The 19,568-nt window shown below is 40.4% G+C and overlaps 1 protein-coding gene across 2 annotated transcripts in view; it reads right to left on the bottom strand.

Moving 5' to 3' along the window:
- Positions 1-19,568, bottom strand: part of LOC139020158 (testis-specific gene 10 protein) — a 137,412-nt gene that overhangs the window by 101,355 nt on the left and 16,489 nt on the right. For both annotated transcript variants that reach the window (XM_070429877.1, XM_070429876.1), the window contains exons 3-8: positions 11,587-11,652; positions 9,529-9,659; positions 9,005-9,160; positions 1,891-2,061; positions 1,723-1,800; positions 950-1,101 (exon numbers count right to left, since the gene is read on the bottom strand). In XM_070429877.1, coding sequence (XP_070285978.1) covers positions 950-1,101; positions 1,723-1,800; positions 1,891-2,061; positions 9,005-9,160; positions 9,529-9,579 — 608 coding nt within the window. In that variant the 5' untranslated portion in view covers positions 9,580-9,659; positions 11,587-11,652. The remainder of the gene's footprint in view (positions 1-949; positions 1,102-1,722; positions 1,801-1,890; positions 2,062-9,004; positions 9,161-9,528; positions 9,660-11,586; positions 11,653-19,568) is intronic.

Below are 19,568 nucleotides of genomic sequence, written 5' to 3'. Positions count from 1 at the left end.
CTGGGACATCTTGGTTTCTGGGTTGACACTCAATCACTGAGCCACACTGGCTGGGCTTGAAAATTATTTTTACTTTACCTGAGATTGCAAATGTCTTTTTATGCAGGAAATTAAAGAAAAGGTGAAGGGAAGAATTTGAGTGATTATTTATCCTGGCAACTGAGCCAATATAGGCATCACAGACCCAATATTCTGGGTTGAAAGATCAAAGAGAAGACTCTGGGAACTCATGCGAATCAAGTATTATCTGTAACTTAGTAATCTGTTTCACACTCACATGAACTATTATTTTTCAAATAGATCCCCTGAAATTCAACCTTACTAAATCTGTACAACCTCTATTTTTCCCATCAATAGGTACCAAAAGTAAAAAACAAAACAAAAACCTACTAGCATAGAGGTCCTCAAAAACTGATTCCCTTCTACTTATTGCCTGCAGGCTGCTTTACTGGAATGTCTTATACTACTGCACCGTATGTAGGATGGGCTAAGCAGTGTCGTTCACATTCAGTTAATAAGTTCCATTACATGTTCCTATTTCTCTGCTATGACTTTTTCTTATATTCTAAGCTGCTCTAAAACCTGTACTGTGTTCTTACACTGTTCAGATCCCAGAACATAATTTGAGTTATAAAGGTAAATTAGTAATCAAATGCTAAGTGAAACATGCACTGTGCCCAGAATGGCTTTGTAAAAGCTGTTTTAGTTAAACATTCAGGCTTTCTCCTTATGTGAGCTGAGATTACTAAGTTTGAGTCTGGTTAGGTGTGGCATTACCAGTCTGCGATTGATCATGGGGAAATCATTTAATGTATGCTGAGACTTCTACAACTGCTTCGTAATAATCTTCCCCCCAATTAAAGTCAACAAATAACTTAATTACCATTATACTACAAAAAGCAGAGTCATTAATAATAAACCATTCGTTGTTCAAAGGCATTTAGTTTACCTCAAAGAATTATTCTCTGCTTTTTGCCTGCCAAGTTCACTTTCGGTATCCATTGCCTTTCTTGCTAGTGATTTCATTTCTTTCTCCACAGTGGTTATGGTCTCCTTCATCAAAGTCATATTTGACATTTGCTCCATACGTTCATCATCAAGCTACACAAGTAGAATGACAAGATTACTGTTCCCCTATCTACTGCATTTTTTACTCATTATAAAAACATAGTACAGATGAATTTATAAATGCATACAATTAAATTTGCTAACAGAAAGTCAAATTCCATTAATTCTGTTTATATAGTCATAATATCTCAAATATAGCATCTCAAATCCTTCATTAATAAAAAAGGTGATGCCTCACATTTAAATTCAGTTTACATATATTTTTCTCATTAGTTTTCATTTCACCATCATTTTCTCTACTCTAGCTACTCTTTAGGTAGAATAATCCAGTTTCCCTGTATCTGGAAATGTTCTCTGTAATGAAATACAGAGATGAAAATTGTGCTAAAGTCCCTGAGAACGCATCCCTAATTTTTTTTACAGCCATTTTGCAACCTAACATGAAAAATATTATACTCTCATTTTTAAAAGGAATAAACAGTTTACAACACACACACACACACACACACACACACAATCTCTCACCTTCAGTATTTTACGATTAGAAACCCTAGCATAGAAAAATAAAAAGAACCTCTCTGAACATAGTAAAAAAGGAAAAGGGAAAGTCACTGACAGTTTACGGCCAAAAGTGCAAAAGTAACTTTTCTTTACATTATGAACTGTACACTCCAGCTCCTCTATCCTCTGTTCCAAGTGAGCTTTCTCATTAAACGCTGTCTCTTGAGCAATCTGGTTAAAAAAACAAAAACAAAACAAAGCACTTTCAATGTCACTGTGTCGTGTTTCACAAATGTTCACATAGATAAAATTCTCTCAAACCTTTAGCCTTTCCCTCAGACTATCTCGTTCTGTGGTCATTCTTCGTAAATCAGTGAAGGCTACATCTCTTTCAGTCTCCACCCGCCGGAGGATGGCATGTGCAGTTGTTGATTTAGGAGACTTACAGCTCTTCATCATTTCTCGGCGAAGCCGGGCAATTTCTTCCTGCGCCTATTATTTAAATACACAGACAGACTCCTGTTTAGAACAGACACAAATACAGCTTTATATACAGTTGTTGAAATCCAAACCTATTAGCAACAGCCATGGAGTAGGGTAATGTTATAATTTTGACTTTATCCAAATAAATGCAAATGATGCCCCCAAAATGCAAATGCTGTATACAAACAGAATTTTGCTTTCCAAGACCTTTGCCAAAAATTTTTAAGAAATTAATTTGGGGTCAGTCAATGCAAGAGAAATATTTAGTAAGTAATATATATATGATATACACCATTCATCTTGTGATATAAACATGAATTCAGCATATATTAGAGAATTCAGGTAAAACACTGGTTTGATAAATATTATCATAGTGTTACAGTCTTTCTCTACATAAATGTATATGCCATAGTCATGAACTAGATACCTTTACCTTGACAGAAAAGCCCACTAATCTTTAATGACAACCCAACATACTCTCTACATGCTGTTCAACCATCCTTGGTTCTAAATCTATTCTATGCCTTCAGATGATTTCATAACTACTTTGGGGCTTAAGCACATATCTTCCTCTCTATTGTAATCACTACCTACTCAACTAGTCTCCAAGTCTCAGAGGAAAATATGTTACTTCCCAATTTCCATAGCTAAGCCTTCACCAGAATCCTGGACCTCATCTCCTGAAGTGTCTTCTAAGATATCCCTGACTCAACTATAATCATTTCCTCTCACTATGAGTAGCATTCTCTGTACTGGCTCTTTCTCCCCTGCCTTCAACCATGCACAGGGCTCCCATATCTTGAAAACCTGGCACTTAATCCTGTTGTGCCCATTTACCAACCTATGACTCTCCCTTTCTCTCCTTTGTTTTAGTGTCTGTACCATGGCATGTTCCTTACTATCCACTTTCTCACCCCACTGTAACCTGGCTCCCACATTTTGCAGAATTTCAACTAATGACCTGAACAAATCTAATGGCCTTTTCTCAGTTCTTGTTTTTGATACTTTGGCAACATTTGATATTGTTTTGAACTCCCTTCTTGATATAATTCCCTCCCTTGGTCTTTTACCATTGTTCTGCCTTAGCTTCCTATCTTCTTTCTCTCTTTCCAATCCAATAAAACTTCCCAAGATCCTCTGTATATAGCTTTCTCATTCGGAGACCTCAACCACTTTTAAGGCCCAAAACTCACCTCTAGGCAGATGAATTCTAAGTTGAAATATTCACCTCTTGCTTTTCTCCCTACTCCCATCCTACATTTCTTCTTTTTTTTTTTTTTAATATATTTTATTGATTTTTTACAGAGGGGAAGGAGAGGGATAAAGAGTTAGAAACATCGATGAGAGAGAAACATCAATCAGCTGCCTCCTGCACACTCCCTACTGGTGATGTGCCTGCAACCAAGGTACATGCCCTTGACCGGAATCGAACCTAGGACCCTTGAGTCCGCAGGCTGACGCTCTATCCACTGAGCCAAACCTGTCAGGGATCCCATCCTACATTTCTTGGTGCCTGATGGCGATTCCTACCTGAATGTACTCCATCTGTCTGAACAAAACACATCTTTTCCATCATATCACCAATGACTTCCCTATTTCTTTTTCTATTACCACATTTCTTCAGTCATTCAAAACAGAACTTCAGACATTTCCATTCCTCCCTCCATTTGGCTCGAATCAAATCTGGTTAAGTCTTCCTTGGCAGCATCCTAGCCCAGCCCATAAATGCCTCATGCATGGACTACTACAACAGCCTTCTAAAGAGTCCATGGTTTCTCCTTCCTCTAGTTCTCTTGAAGGAGAAATCTACATATATAAAAGGCTAATATGCTAAGTGTCCCTTCCCTCCATCTGACCGATCACTATGATGCACACTGAATACCAGGAAGCAGACACTCAATGCAAGAGCTGCAAAGCTGCAGTGACTTGGCAGCGGCGGTTCTTGGGTGACACCCCAAAACCAGAGAGGAGAGAGCCTGATTCCTCTTGGGGCCACATGATTCCACCTTCAGCCATGGGTTATGATGTTGCTGGGGCACTGGTTTACTGCACACTTGTGTTTGCGTTATATAACCTGTACAACAGCAACTTTGCAGAGTGCCCTCTCATACTCCAAGACCACTCAGGGGAATGTCAGAGAGCCAGTTTCGGCCCAATCCCTGCAGACCAGGCTGAGGGACCCCACCTGCCGGAGGGACCCCACTCATTCAGGACACTGGGGAGCAACCATGGGAGGTTGACTCCAGGGCATATCCAGCCCATCTCACCCAGTCCCACCCGCCAGCCATCTTCTAATTAATTTCCTTTCAGTGTGCATGAATTCATGCATGGGTCACTAGTCTACACTAATAAAAGAGAAATATGGTAATTAGCGTATGATCGCTACCCTTCCCATTGGCTAATCAGCATATCCTTATGCAAATTAACTGTCAGCTAAGATGGCAGAAAGCAGCCATGCACTGAAGCAAACAGGGAGGCTTGTTTGCTCCAGTGATGGTGGACTCCAACATTCCCGCCTGACTTGCTGGCCTCTCAGCTGCAACTCTAAGCAACTATGTTGCAAATATAGAAGCTAAACAAAACCCCAGAAACCAGCTTTCAGTCAGCGGGCTTCAGTCAGCCGGACTACAACATTGTATCAAATACAGAAGGTAAAGGCCAGAAACCTGCTTTCAGCAGCCGAGGCCTCAGAGCTAAAGCTGGCCCAGAATAGAAAAAAAAAAAAAAAAGCAGTTGGGAGCTTCAGTCACCTGCCAGCCTGAAAACAGCCCTCAGCCCCTTAGCCAGACTGGCCAGGCACCCCAGTGGGGACCCCCACCCTGATCCAGGACACCCTTCAGGGCAAACCAGCCGGCCCCCACCCATGCACCAGGCCTCTATTCTATATAGTAAAAGGGTAATATGCCTCCTGGCACCGGGATCAGCGTGACAGGGGGCAGCGCCCAAACCCCCTGATCACCCTGCGGCTCTGTGAGTGACAGGGGGGAGCTCCTCAACCCCCTGATGGGCCCTGCTCTGTGAGTGACAGGGGGGAGCTCCCCAACCCCCTAATCGGCCCTGCTCTGTAAGTGACAGGGTATGGCGCCGCAACCTCCCCATAGACCCTGCCTTGAGTGTGACAGGGGGCGGTGCCCCAACCCCCCAATCGGCCCTACCCTGAGTGTGACTGAGGGTGGCATCACAACCCCCCGATCCGCCCTGCTCTGTGCATGACAGGGGGCGGCGCCCCAAATCCCCAATTGGCCCTGCTCTGAGCCTGACCAGGGGCTGCACCTAGGGATTGGGCCTGCCCTCTGCCACCCGGGAGCAGGCCTAAGCCAGCAGGTCGTTATCTCCCGAGGGGTCCCAGACTGCGAGAGGGCACAGGCCAGGCTGGGGGACCCCCCCTGTCCCCCCCCCCCCCCCCCAGTGCACAAATTTTTGTGCACCGGGCCTCTAGTTGTTATATAAAAAGGTAACATATAAAGATTGTGTATGAGATAAAGAAGATAATATAAAATTCTTACCAGATTAAAAATGTAAAAATGAGGCTTTAGTTACATTTTTTCTGCTTTAAAAAAAATAAGCTGCGCATTGCTTATCAAGCAAAGTATAAACTACTTGTAACGCCCTTGAACAGACTCCACCATATAGTCCAGAAGCTAGTAAACTATATCAAATCCCACAGGCCAAATCCAGCAAGCCTCCTGTGTTTTGTAAGTTTATAAGCTGATAATATTTTTACATTTTTAAATAGTTGAAAATAATCAAAAGAAGAAAAACATTTCATAACGGGTAAAATAATATGAAAGTCAATTTTCAGTGTCCATAAATAAAGTTATATTGTAACAGAGCAAACATATTCATTTGTATATCATGTGTGGATGCTTTTGTACCACAAAAAAAGAGCTGAATAGCTATGGCTGAGATCATGGCCTGCAGAGCCCAAGATATTTATTACCTGGGCCTTCACAGAAACATTTGCAGATTGCTGCTCTACTTCAATCTACCTCGCAAGTGTCAGCTCCCCCGTCCTCCACTGTCATATACCTTTGATGCTAGTCTTTGAATCACTTGCCTGTGATTTCCCTGCCTTTATCATGTGCCTCACATCATTTCTTTAATCTAAATGTTCCTTTTTATCCCTTTCAAGATAATAGAAAACCCATTCATACATCCCTCAGGACTCAAACTCTACATAGTCTAGTGAATATTTCCTTGATCACCATAAAGAAAAATACCCACTTATTTTATTTTTCAATATCTTTAAACTACTTATGCTATGCTAAACTAACAAAAAATAGCCACCAAATACAACGATATACCTTATCTCCCCAATAAGACTGCCAACAAAGAAAACAGTGTCTGAATGTTTTCAAACTGTGCTTCCTGGATTAATGAGGCAGTGCAGTAGCTCACACTAGCTTCTTATTAACTAACTAGAGGCCCAGTGCATGAAATTCGTGCACAGGGGAGGGGGTCCCTTAGCCCGGCCTGCACCCTCTCCAATCCAGGACCCCTCAGGAGATGTCTGACTGCTGGTTTAGGCCCGATTCAGCAGTGATCGGGCCTAAATCAGCAGTTGGATATCCCTCTCGCAATCTGTACTGCTGGCTCCTATCCGCTCACCTGCCTGCCTGCCTGCCTGATCACCCCTAACCACTCTTCAAGCCTGCCTGACCGCCTTTAACCATCTCTGCCTACCTGCCTGATCACCCCTAACCATCTCTGCCTCAACTGCCTGTCTGCCTGATTGCCCCTAACCCCTCTGCCTGCCTGATTGCTCCTAACCACCTCTGCCTGCCTGCCTAATCGCCCCTAACCACCTCTGCCTCCTTGCCTAATCACCCCTAACCACCTCTGCCTCAACTGCCTGTTGGCCTGATCGCCCCTAACCATCGCTCTCCCCTACCAGCCTGATCACGCCTACCCGTTCTGCCTGCCTGCCTGATCACCCCTAACCACCTCTGCCTTGGCCCCCGTCACTATGGCTTTGTCCAGAAGGACGTCCAGAAGACGTCTGGTCTATCCAGTCTAATTAGCATATTACCCTTTTATTAGTATAGATTTACACTTCAAATCTCAATATAAAATTGTTTATGCCCAGCCAGCCTGGATCAGTGGTTGATTGTTGACCTATGAACCAGGAGATCATGGTTCAATTTCCGGTCAGGGCACATGTCCATTTTGGTGGCTCGATCCCCAGTGTGGGGTGTGCAGGAGACAGCTGATCAATGATTCTCTCTCATCATTGATGTTTCTATCTCTCTAATCCTCTCCCTTTCTCTCTGAAATCAATAAAAATATATTTAAAATAAAATAAAATTGTCTGAAGAGAAGGAATATAGCAAAAATTTGAGGATCACTAACAAAGTATACTTATGCAAGTATAGGATTTTCTATCCAGAGGTTTCAGTAAAATCTCACATCTTACACTCATACACATAATGAGTTCTCATTAAAGGTCTCTCCTGCCCCTTAGCAGTTCTGACCCATTAATCACGTGTATGTACACTGACTCAGGTTTCATGGTACAGACACAGACACCAGGGAATTCCAATCAAAGCCAAGTAATCACCCCACACACTTAGAAGTAGTAGTTGCTTTTTAAATTGCTCAAACTAAGAATAAGAAAGCTAATTAGGGAAGAGAATATCATGTGTCATCCATTAAATAGCTAATATAATGTTTAAAACTTTATAATAAAAGACAATGCTGAGAAAGAAAAAAGTTAGTAAGATTGAGATTAGAGTCAAAGAAAAGAGCACTGTGATTTAACCAAAAGGATTCTATGGTAAACTATATACTCTGGGCATTTATTTTACATATTAAGATATATGCCCAGACAGATCCATTTCCCCCTGGGCCAATTCTCCTATAACAAGCTTAATTAAATGGCAAAGAGCAGACCCAAACAGGAGTCAGATAATCTTGACTGATTCCTGCTGTTCTTGGGCAAAATAGTTAACCTTATTAGCCTGCCTTCCCATATTAAATGAAGCAAACAGGCCACATAATCATGGTATCCAAAGTCACTGTAGTTATTTAAAAAGAGATGAGTGCCCTACCTGGTTTGGCTTAATGTTAGAGCATCAGCCTGTAGACTGAAAGGTCCCAGGTTCAATTCCGGTCAAGGGCACATGCCCAGGTTGCAGGCTTGAACCCCAGGAGGGAGCGTTCAAGAGGCAGCCAGCCAATGACTCTCTAACATCATTGATATTTCTATCTCTCTCCCTCTCCCTTCTCTGAAATCAATAAAAATATATTCAAAAAATAAAATAATAAAATAAAATAAAAAGCAATGAGTAAGCTTGACTTTAAATTAAAATACAACCCACTAAGGTGAACTTTAAAACTTCAAAAAAACCAAACTGGCAATGTTCCATCTAATGATTATTTTTTTCTCTTACAGTGGCAAGCCCATCACCCTGTGCAAAACTGCTGTAATTCTTAATTGAATTTGATATTTTAAAAATATTATGCTGGTAATATATGGTGTTTAATATTTGTGAAATAAAGAAACTATTTGGTTAATAGAGGTATTAATTTTAAGCTAAAAATAGAGATAAACTGATTTTACTCTCTGAAATTAAGTTATATTGCAGTTCCTAAGTGATTGATAGTACATTAAAAAATGATATGTTACAATTTTTTAATCTCCAAACTCAAATATTTTTACCTTAAACTCAACATATCTTTCTATTTAATGTTTTCTCCATTTCGTTTTCCAAAAATCAGACAATTTCTATGCATGTATATGACCTTATATGGGTATGGGGATAACATATGTATCTGTGCACACATATACTGTATTGGAAATATATTTCATTAAAAATACCTTAAGAATGAAGGTAATTCCTAACTGGTAGTTAAAGTAATTTGATTGGCAGATTTAAGTATACCTAAAGAATTACATATCTCTAGAGTTAACTGTTATTACTTATATATTTTGTTTCCTTGTAAACAAGTTTACCTGTTCATAAAGAAGAAAGGTCTTGTCTCTCTCAGATGTAAGAACCTTGACATTACCCTGAATTTCTGCCAAATGACGCTCATATTTTTCCAGCATGCACTTAAGTTCTTCACGGTCTCGTGTGGTCTTCAAAAGCTCTACATCACAGTGTGTAGCCTACAATTATGAGACAAGAAATGTGAAGTACTTTTTTAATATGATGGCAGTTCACAGCCTTTACTTAAGCAATCATGATGGTATAAAGGAAATGATGGAAAAAAGTTTAAAAATCACCTCGCTTTTAAACAGCTTCATTCCAAATTGCTCCACATTTATCTGATTACCTCCTAACTATGACAAATACTGAGGATAAAGAACCAATTTCAATGGTCCACTGTCCATCAAAGAGACCTCTGTCTCCCAACATCTTTGATATACCAATTCATGCCAATCAACCTGAATTGTTTCCAGATTAGGTATTTAAAGAATAAAAGTCAGTGTTTGAGCAATAAACTCCAAAATATTTATAACTTTCCAAAACTTACCCGGGAAGATGGTGACAGGCGTCTTGGACTTTTGGATCTACTTCTGATCATCTTTCTCAAGTTTTGAGCTTCACTCTTGTAGTGATCTTTGATCTTTGTCTGCTTCTAAGGTCTTGATAAAGGAATTGAGTCTGGAAGGAGATTTATTTTGTGATGTTTTAGTCTCTATAATTATCTTGCCAGGGAGAAAAAAAATCAGGCCAATATTTCAAGCTAAACTACAGCAACATTTTCTACATCAAGTTGAACACACACAGGATTCTTAAACATAATAAATGTGGTCTTTGCCGAAACCGGTTTGGCTCAGTGGATAGAGCGTCGGCCTGAGGACTGAAAGGTCCCAGGTTCGATTCCGGTCAAGGGCACGTACCTGGGTTGCGGGCATATCCCCAGAGGGAGATGTGCAGGAGGCAGCTGATCAATGTTTCTCTCTCATCAATGTTTCTAACTCTCTATCTCTCTCCCTTCCTCTCTGTAAAAAATCAATAAAATATATATTTAAAAAAAATAATAATAAATGTGGTTTTTTTTAAAAAAAATATATTTTTAATGATTTCAGAGAGGAAGGCAGAGGGAGAGAGTGATAGAAACATCAATGATGAGAAAGAATCATTGATCAGCAGCCTCCTGCATGTCCCCACTAGGGATCGATTCCTCAACCTGGTCATGTGCCCCTGACCAGAATTGAACCCAGGACCCTTCAGTCCACAGGCCAATGCTCTTTCCACTGAGCTAAACCAGGTAGGGTAATAAATGTGGTGTTTGGTTTTTTTTTAAATATATTTTATTGATTTTTTACAGAAAGGAAGGGAGAGAGATAGAGAGTCAGAAACATCGATGAGAGAGAAACATCGATCAGCTGCCTTCTGCACATCTCCTACTGGGGATGTGCCCGCAACCCAGGTACATGCCCTTGACCGGAATCGAACCCAGGACCTTTGAGTCCACAGGCCGACGCTCTATCCACTGAGCCAAACCGGTTTCGGCAATGTGGTGTTTTTTTTTAAATTTTATTTTTTAATATATTTTTTATTGATTAAGATATTACATATGTGTCCTTATCCCCACATTATCCCCTACCCCCCGCTCATGCCCTCACCCCTCCGTTGTCCATGTCCATTGGTTAGGCCTATATGCTTGCATATAAGTCCTTTGGTTGATCTCTCCCCCTTACCCCCACCCTCCCTTACCTTCTAACTTTGAAAAACCACACTTTAAAAAAAGCAGTCAGTTTTCATTCTTTCCCAGCATTTCTGAATGTTCTATATTTTGATTTAACTAAAAGTACTCCTAAATTTACCCAATAATTTTGAAAAGAAAATAAAGAAATTTCAGAAAGGCCAGAAATGTCCAAAGGACAGTTATAAATCCTAAAAATAAAATTAATTTGCTTAGAAAAACTTGTATAGCATCTAAGTTTTGTGCAATAATTGTTCAAGGAATGAATAAATTAAAGGAATACTGGATATTCTATAGTTATAAGAACTTCCAAGTGCATTCCCATTCACTTTAGCATATTTAGAAACATTTCTTTTATATTTATTTTACCAATGCTATATTGGGAGGAAATAACAGATATACTTACAGAGAAGGTGTTTCAAATATTTTAAATAATAAAATGAAAATGTCTAAACAGAGCAGTTTTCATCTCACATTGTTAAAGTAAACATATTACCTAGAACTAAACAACAAAACTTGACATAACAGATATTTCTTACTAGGAAAAAGAAAATACATAGACAAATGCATCTTACATGTTGAGAATTAAATTACTCACAGTTATCATTTTAAGTCAGTTAACAGCAAAGGGCATTGATACTTAAAACTAACCGAAAGTTCTCTCTAGGAGAGCAAGGAGTAACGATGAAATGGAGCAAGAACAGCATTGCTCTTACACATGGGATTACCCTGTGCACCAAGCAGAGGGCTGACTGTAGAACACAAACATTTTTTGACTGTTCACAAAATCATGAGAGTCAAAACATATGTACAATTTTTTATAGTTTTACTATATTAACAAAAATAAAAATTATTACATAACATATAAAAGGCACTTACAGATCTAAGTCTTTTTCTTGTATCTTCCAATACTATTATATTATTTTGCTGGGAAACGAGTTCAATCTGAAAATCAAGCCAGAAAAAAATTATTTAGATTTTAAATATGTAAACTGATTTAACTGGAAAAAGAGAATATAAAAAGCAAGCCACTTAAAAATAAAAACATGCAGTGAATATTTTACAAAAGAAACAATACTCCACCTCTTTATGTTTTCCTACCTTTGATGGTAAAAGGACCTAGGATGAAGTATAATAGTTTCTTTGAATTAGCTAATGTCTTGTATAAAATATTGATATTTTTAAAATTACTCCCCACAAACTAGAAAAAATGTCAATAGTAATTATAATCCTGAAGCTAATAATATGGAAGAAATAAAAGAATGACTAGGATGTTAAAAGTTTTCCCATATCACCCATGGTCAGAAATGATTGTCTTTTCCTTTGAATTCTTAATAGCTTAGTTCAATCCAACCCACAAAATCTTTTTGTATAAGATTTATGACATCAAACATACCCAGTCTCATAGTATAGTTCCCCATAGTTAAAGTTTAGTTTAGTCTATAACTAAATTGTATGTTCCTAGAGGCCAGTGAATATGTTTTTATGCAAAGTTTAAAGCTCTCTGCTGCAAGTTGGCAAGCTAGTTTATTTCTCAATTCACAAACCTCTCATTATTCTAAACTAAAATGTACTATATTTAATTTTTTTTAATGTACTATTTTTAAATATAATCTAGGACTACTGTGCCTCATTTGTTCTTTTGACTAAAGTACTTTTCTAAGATGTCTCTGGAAGTCATACTTTTATGAAATATTAAGGGTTTTTATGGTATGAGACATAACATATACAGTTTGGGTAAGCTTATGTATAGTTATTTGAATAGACAATTTTCAGTGCTTTAATTATACTACTATGTAGACACTAAAAAAAGGATAAATATTGAGTTGTGTGTACAGATATCCATACTAAATTAGTATTAAAACTCCACAAGGCCACAAGTTTTATTTAGTATGACACATTCTTGTAAAAAATAAATTTAGATACAAATATCCTATATGCAGATGGAAGAAAATTAATCTCTCTCTATATATATACACACACACAAAAAGCACAAAAAGAGGTAATATGCAAATTAGGCCAAGATGCCGTAATGGGTCACGACCAGACAGGAGATTGCGCGCGCAGGTGAGGCCCAGAGCAGAGATGGAGACAGAGACTGGGGGGGGGGGGGGTGGGTGGCGGACGGGTGCTCCAAAGCAGACACAGGCAGGGGGGCAGAGGGGGCCTGGGGCAGAAGTCAGGCGCAGGTTCCGGCTGCCCACGGCTCCAGTCAGGCCTGACTCCCATGGCAGCCTGTGCGAGTCAGGCATGGGTCCTAGCCACCCACGGGGTGGGTCCTGGCCACCCACAGGGTGCCTCCTCGCACAGCGGGAGGCGGGGCGCCGCTGGTCCTCTAGTAACATATAAACTGAGGAAGATGGATTTTGTCTAGTTATTACAATGTATGATTATAGTAGATGTTATTTTATATAGGTGAAAATCTTTAATAATAGATATGTATTACTTTACATATAAAAAACATAATGCTGATTCCGCTCTGAAAAACAAAATGAAAAGATGCTAACCCAGTTTATTCATTTATTTGACAAATGTTTAATGAGGACCATGTGCCTGACATTTTGCTATATGCTAGATCTAGTGGTAAATAAAATAGACAGAAATCTCTGTCCTCATGAAGCTGACATTCTACTTAAAAAGAGAAAAACAAAAGATATTGGTAAAATATATGTCAGATAGTGAGTGTGTTGTTCAAAAAATATATATTGAGCACTCACATCTGTTCTTTGCACTGGACATATAAAAAAGTGGACAAAATAAATTAAGATCCCTGCCTTTGGGCATGTTATATTCCAGCTGGGTAGACAATAAAAAACAAACAAATAAATTATATAGTACAATAGAAAAAAAGAGCAGTGTTAAGGCTATTGGGGTGTTTATGAGGGACAGGTTAGAATTTTAAATAGAGTGATTGGGGAAGTCCTCATGAAAAGGAGCCCTTTGAGCAAAGACTTAAAGGAGGGAGCAAGTCAACCATATAAAAATTAGGGTCAACACTCCAGGCAGAAGATACAGCGAACAGCAAAGGTCCTAAAGGCAAAAGATGTCTGCTAAATTCCAAGGAACAGTAAGGAAGCTAGTGTGGCTGCAGCAGAGGGAGGGATAAAGTAAGTAGGAAAGTGCTACAGAGAAAAATAAAGCAAGTAGAGGAGAGAGAGAGTTGTGCATATTTGTGTGTGTCTGATAATGGCTTCTAAGTTAATTAAAAATATAAATTGTATCAAAAGAAACTAAGTACTAGTAATGGTGAAATTGCAATTCTGCTTCTCCATATTAAAAAAAACTGTATTTTTAATTATCTGGGAAACACTGTTTTAAGATATAAATGGCAAACAACTCAAAATGAGAAGATAAAAGGAAGCATATAGTTGTGGTGGTTTTCAAATGTCCACGAATTCTAATATTCCTTCCTTCCAAAAATGGAGCTTACCTGCCCTCCCCTTAAGTGTGGGCTACACCCAGTGACACATGTCTAATGAACAGGATGTGGTGGGAGTGCTGGTGCACAGCTTGTGGATCATCACAGGCATTACCGACTCCTCCTTGCTGTCTCTTGGATCACAGGCTTAGACAAGCCAGCTGCTGTAAAGACTCTATCAAACGACCCAAGGGAGAGTCCACCTGGCGAGCAACTGAGGCTTCCTGCCAAAAGCCAATGGCCCTCTGAGTAAGGCATCGTAAAAGCAAATCTTCCAGGACAGTCAATCAACGACTGCGGCTGAACCATCATTTTGATGACAATTCCTAAGAAACCATGGACCAGAACCACTCAGCTAAGTGGCAACTGAAACTGCGAGATATAAATGTTTATCACTTAAGGCCACTAAGGTTTAGGGAAAATTTGATACATAGCAATAGATAACATAATAGTAAATCTTCAAAACATTTTTATGGAATAAATAATGGAAGAAGTTACTCTTTAAAAAGCTGACCTTTAAAAAATGACTAAAAGTGGATTCCAAGATGGCAGAATAGGTGGAAGCTACATTCACCTGCTCCCAGCCCTAAACCAGATTTACAGCTAAATTGTAGAGCAATAAACTTGAATAACCAAATGAAATATTATAACCAAGGATTTATAGAATAAGCCACCTAGAGACTGGTAAGAAGGGCAGAGGCAAGGAAAGGGCTAGCCTCCGTACCCAGGTATGGTGGGTAAGAAGACAAAGGGTATTGTGCTGCAAAACTCTGCGCCACCCTCCACAGGGATCCCAAACCCAGAGGAACAGAGATGGGAAGAGGAGCACGTATAGCATCTGGTGGTGAAAATCACTGGGGATTCAGTCTGCCTGGGAGACCCAGATGCCATCTTCCCAGGAATGAGAACTCCTATGGTCACAGCACCAGCCTGGGGAGTACACTGTCTGGCCCCAACTGCTGGCTAGGGCCATTTGCCAAACTCAAGTCATCTGGAGGTGTCACCCAGCACGGACTTTCGTGGCCCTCTTTTTCTAGGGAGGTTCTTAGCGGAGACTCAGACAGTGACTAAAATGTACAGCTTTGGAAAAAGGACAGGTCTCCCCCATCTTGAGTGCATAACTGGTGCCCTTCCCCCCACCTGCTGAATCACTCGGTGGGTCCTGTCCTGCTGAGTTCACCCACATAGGAAAACAGGAGTGCCATGCAGAGCTGGAACCTTCAGAGTATGTTTCCTGGGGAAGCTTTTGTACAGGAACCAGACAGCCAGGTGCTGTGGTACACACCACATTGCCAGGGCAGGGGGCACTCCTTTCTCTTTACTAGCTCAGCCTGCACTATCCTTTAGCCTGCACTACCCTGGGAAGGTGAAAAAGTGCCCGCCCCCTCCTACAGGCTTGTGGGCAACACCCCCAACAGGAGACTGTTTGGACCAGCCCTGCCAAGTCCCAGATACCCCACCCAGCTAGTCTCAGTTCTGATGGGGGAAGGGAGAACAGCTCAGAGCTGAAACATTCTAGGTGTGAGGAACATGGAGGCTATTGTCTGGGACCAAGATGATGTGCTTAGCTCCCTTCTGTGGACTATGCTGGCATCACCCCCAATGGGAGAGTTTTGATCTGTCCCGGAGCCCAGGATGGCTGAGTTTACTCCTGTAGATGGGCGGGCGGGCGTGCTGCTGCACCCAACCTGAACCTGTGGCATGCCCCTCCTTAGGGAACTAGAGTTAGAGACTCTGGCATGGACTGAGTAGTTTGACTCTGGAGGAGGGATCATTTTCTCCTCATTAGTTGCCTGACCGTATAACCCCCAAGTAGGGGACCCACTGGCCCTGACCTCCCAACCCCAGATGCTCCACCACCATACTAGACTTGCAACCTATGGAAGGGCCTCTAATTTGTGGCCAACCTGAGCCCACACTACAGTCTTTCTTTGGAAGGAGGAAGAGAAGGCAACCTCAGGAGTAGTTGGAGTAACTGACAGGCAGAGACAGACCTCAGGAAGCCTCAAGCCTTTTACAGATCTGCCCCCAACTCTAAGCTAGAGGACGCCAAACTTTATACACAGATTGGCCCCTCCAATGCACACCCAGACCCAGTAGACACAACCACAAACAGTGAACTGGGTGGTAACTCCAGACAGGTAGCCCAAGGCTGGTTATATATCATGTCTGACCTGTACCAGTATGTGAACCTTGCCTGAGTGGATCCAGAACCAACACAACCAATGGTGAGCATCAGACTATACCAGAGCAAGACACAACTAGCCACACAAGTGGCACATGCAAAACGGGATTCGGGCAGGCACCAGACCCTGCAAGAACAACTCTATTTTGAGAGGGACACTTCTGCATAATGTCTCACACAGGATGATTGAGTTTTCCCCTTATAGTCAGTCAGCATGAAGAATTAACTCCACTCATGAATGGCCTAAAAATATGCAACACTCAACTACAAGTGGGTGCACATAACCCACAAGAAACATACCTGAAACATGGAGCTCAGGTGATCTAAAAGATTGTGCCACTGAGCCTGACAAAACACCTTCATCACAAAGCCATCATAACAAGTTTGGGACCCATAACAAATCTACCTAATACACAGAAACAAAATGGAGACAAAGAAATATGTTCCAAATGAAAGGACAAGAGAAATCACCAGAGAAGAATTAAATAAAAAGAAGCAACCAAAACATTAGATGCAGAGTTGAAAACAATGATTACAAGGATGCACAAGGACCTTAGGGGGAGAATGGATGATCCCAATGAGAACTTAAATAAAGAGATATAAGCATTAAAAAGGACAAAGAAACCATAAAAAAGAACCAGTCAGAAATGAAGAATATAATGATCTGAAATAAAGAATACACGAGAAGAAATAAACAGCAAGTTAGATGAAGCAGAGTATCAGATCTGTGATTTAGAAGTTAACAGTAAGCACCCAAGCAGAACATCAAAAGAAAAGAGAATTTTTTAAACAAGTAAGTCTAAGTGACCTCTGTGATAACATCAAGCATAACAATACCCACACAATAGGGGTACTAGAAGGATAAGAGAGTAGGCAATGGATAGAGAATCTATTTGAAGTAATAACAGCTAAAAACTTCCATAACCTGGTGAAGGGAAAAGTCACACAAGTTCAGGAAGCACAGAGAATCCCAATCAAGGTGAACCCAAAGACCCCCACACCAAGACACATCATAATTAAAATGACAAATATTAAAGACAAAGAGATAATCTTAAAAGTCAGAAAGACCTACAAAGGGGCTCCCATAAAGCTGTCACCTGATTTCTCAACAGAAACACTTCAGAACAAGAGAGACTGGCATCAAATATTCAAAGTGATAAAAAAACAAGGACTACAAAGAAGACTACTCTATCCAGCAAGGCTATTACTTAAAATTGAAATTAAAATAAAGAGCTTCCCAGGCTAAAAAAATTAAAAAGTTCATTACCACCAAATCAGTATTATAAGAAATGTAAAGGGACTACTTTAAGAAAAAGAAAGGAAAAAATTCAAGAGAGGGGAAACAGAGGTATAAAGAATAAAATTGCAATAAATAAGTAGCTATCTTATATAATAAAAGCCCAGTGACTGAACGGTGGAACAACCAGAACGACTGGTCAACAGGTCACTATGACGCACACTGACCAGCAGGGGGCAGACACTCAACGCAGGAGATGCCGCCTGGTGATAGTGCGCTACCACAGTGGGAGCGCCAGCTCAGTTGACCAGGAGGAGTGGCTGCTCCCGCTGCAAACCCCTGGCCAATGGGCAGGAACCCAGGCTGCAATCAAGACCTCCTTGCCCCAGGCTCCTCCTCCTTGCTCCCTGCTGCCTCCTCCAGATGCCCGCAGGCTGTGCAGTGCTGCCACCAGGCTCGCAGAGCTGACCCTGGAGGCTGGGAGGCAGATTTGTGGCCACTGCGGGACTGAGGCCTACTCCGCCACCTCTCAGTGCTATTGTCCCTGGGCTCAGCCCTGACCGGGTTCCCTGGAGAGGCAAGTGCTCTGGCTCCATGGAAGATGCCGATCAGGGAGCAGCCACTCAGAGGGCGGGTTCACAGATGCTCAGCTGACCCGGATGAACTGTGCTCCCATAACAGGCTGATCCCCGCAGGCCACACCCCCCACCAGTGCATGAATCTTGTGCACCAGGCCTCTAGTCAATAATAAGCTCAAATATAAAAGGATTAAATACTCCAATAAAAAGATACAGCATATCTTTTACTAAGAAAACATATATGCTGTCTACAAGAGACCCACTTTAGAATAAAAGTAACACAGACCAAGAGTGAAGGGATAGAAAAAATATTCCATGCCAATAGAAAAAACACCACCACAAAACTGGAGTACTTATATCTGACAAACTAGACTTCTAAACAAAGGGCATAAAGAGACAAACAAGGTCATTACATAATACTGAAGGGATCGATCCAACAAGAGGATATAACCCTTATAAACATATATGCATCCCAACATAGGAGCACCTAAATATATAAAGCAAATCTTGGTGGACATTAAGGGAGATATTGATAGCAATACAGTCAAAACAGAGAATTTTTAAATCCCACTATCAATGGATAGATCTTCCAGACAAAAAATCAACAGGCAATAGCAACCTTAAATGATACACTAGATCGAATGAATTGAATTGATATTTATAAAGGAATTCATCCCAAAGCAGCAGAAAATACAATCTTCTCAAGAGCACATGGAACATTATCAAAGATAGAGCACATGTTAGGACACAAAATAAGTCTTAACAAGTTAAAGAAGATTGAAATCATATTATGCATGTTCTCGGATCACAAAGACACGAAACTAGAATTCAACTGCAATAAAAAACACTGAAAAACATTCAAATACATGGAGGCTAAATAGCATGTTATTAAACAATGAATGGGTTAACAATGAGATATAGGAATAAATAAAAAATTACATGGAAACAAATGAAAATAAACACACAACAACCCCAAATCTCTGGGGTACAGCAAAAGCAGTCCTCAGGGTGAAGTTTAGAGCATTAGAGGCCGACCTCAGGAAGCAGGAAAAATCTCCAATAAACAATCTAACCCTATACCTAAAAGAACTCGGAAAAACAACAAACAAAGCCCAGAATATAAGGAAGGAAATAATAAAGATCAGAGCAGAAATAAATGACAGAAGAGACTAAAAAAAACACACACAAACAAAAAAAAAATACAAAAGATCAATGAAATTAAAAGTTGGTTCTTTGAAACAATAAAGAAGACTGACAAACCTTTAACCAGACTCATCAAGAAAAAAAGAGGACACAAATAAATAAATAAATCAAAATTGAAAGGAGAATAACTGACACCAAAGAAATATGAAAGATTGTAAGAAAATACTATGCCGCCCTAACTGGTTTGGCTCAATGGATAGAGCATCAGCCTGTGGACTGAAAGGTCCCAGGTTCAATTCT

Source organism: Myotis yumanensis, unplaced genomic scaffold, assembly GCF_028538775.1.
Source record: "Myotis yumanensis isolate MYYU_CA2020_CCGP unplaced genomic scaffold, mMyoYum1.0.hap1 SCAF_11, whole genome shotgun sequence".
NCBI classification, from domain to species: Eukaryota; Metazoa; Chordata; class Mammalia; order Chiroptera; family Vespertilionidae; genus Myotis; species Myotis yumanensis.
The sequence above is the reverse complement of the archived record's forward strand: the minus strand, read 5'-3'. Positions and strand labels throughout refer to the sequence as shown.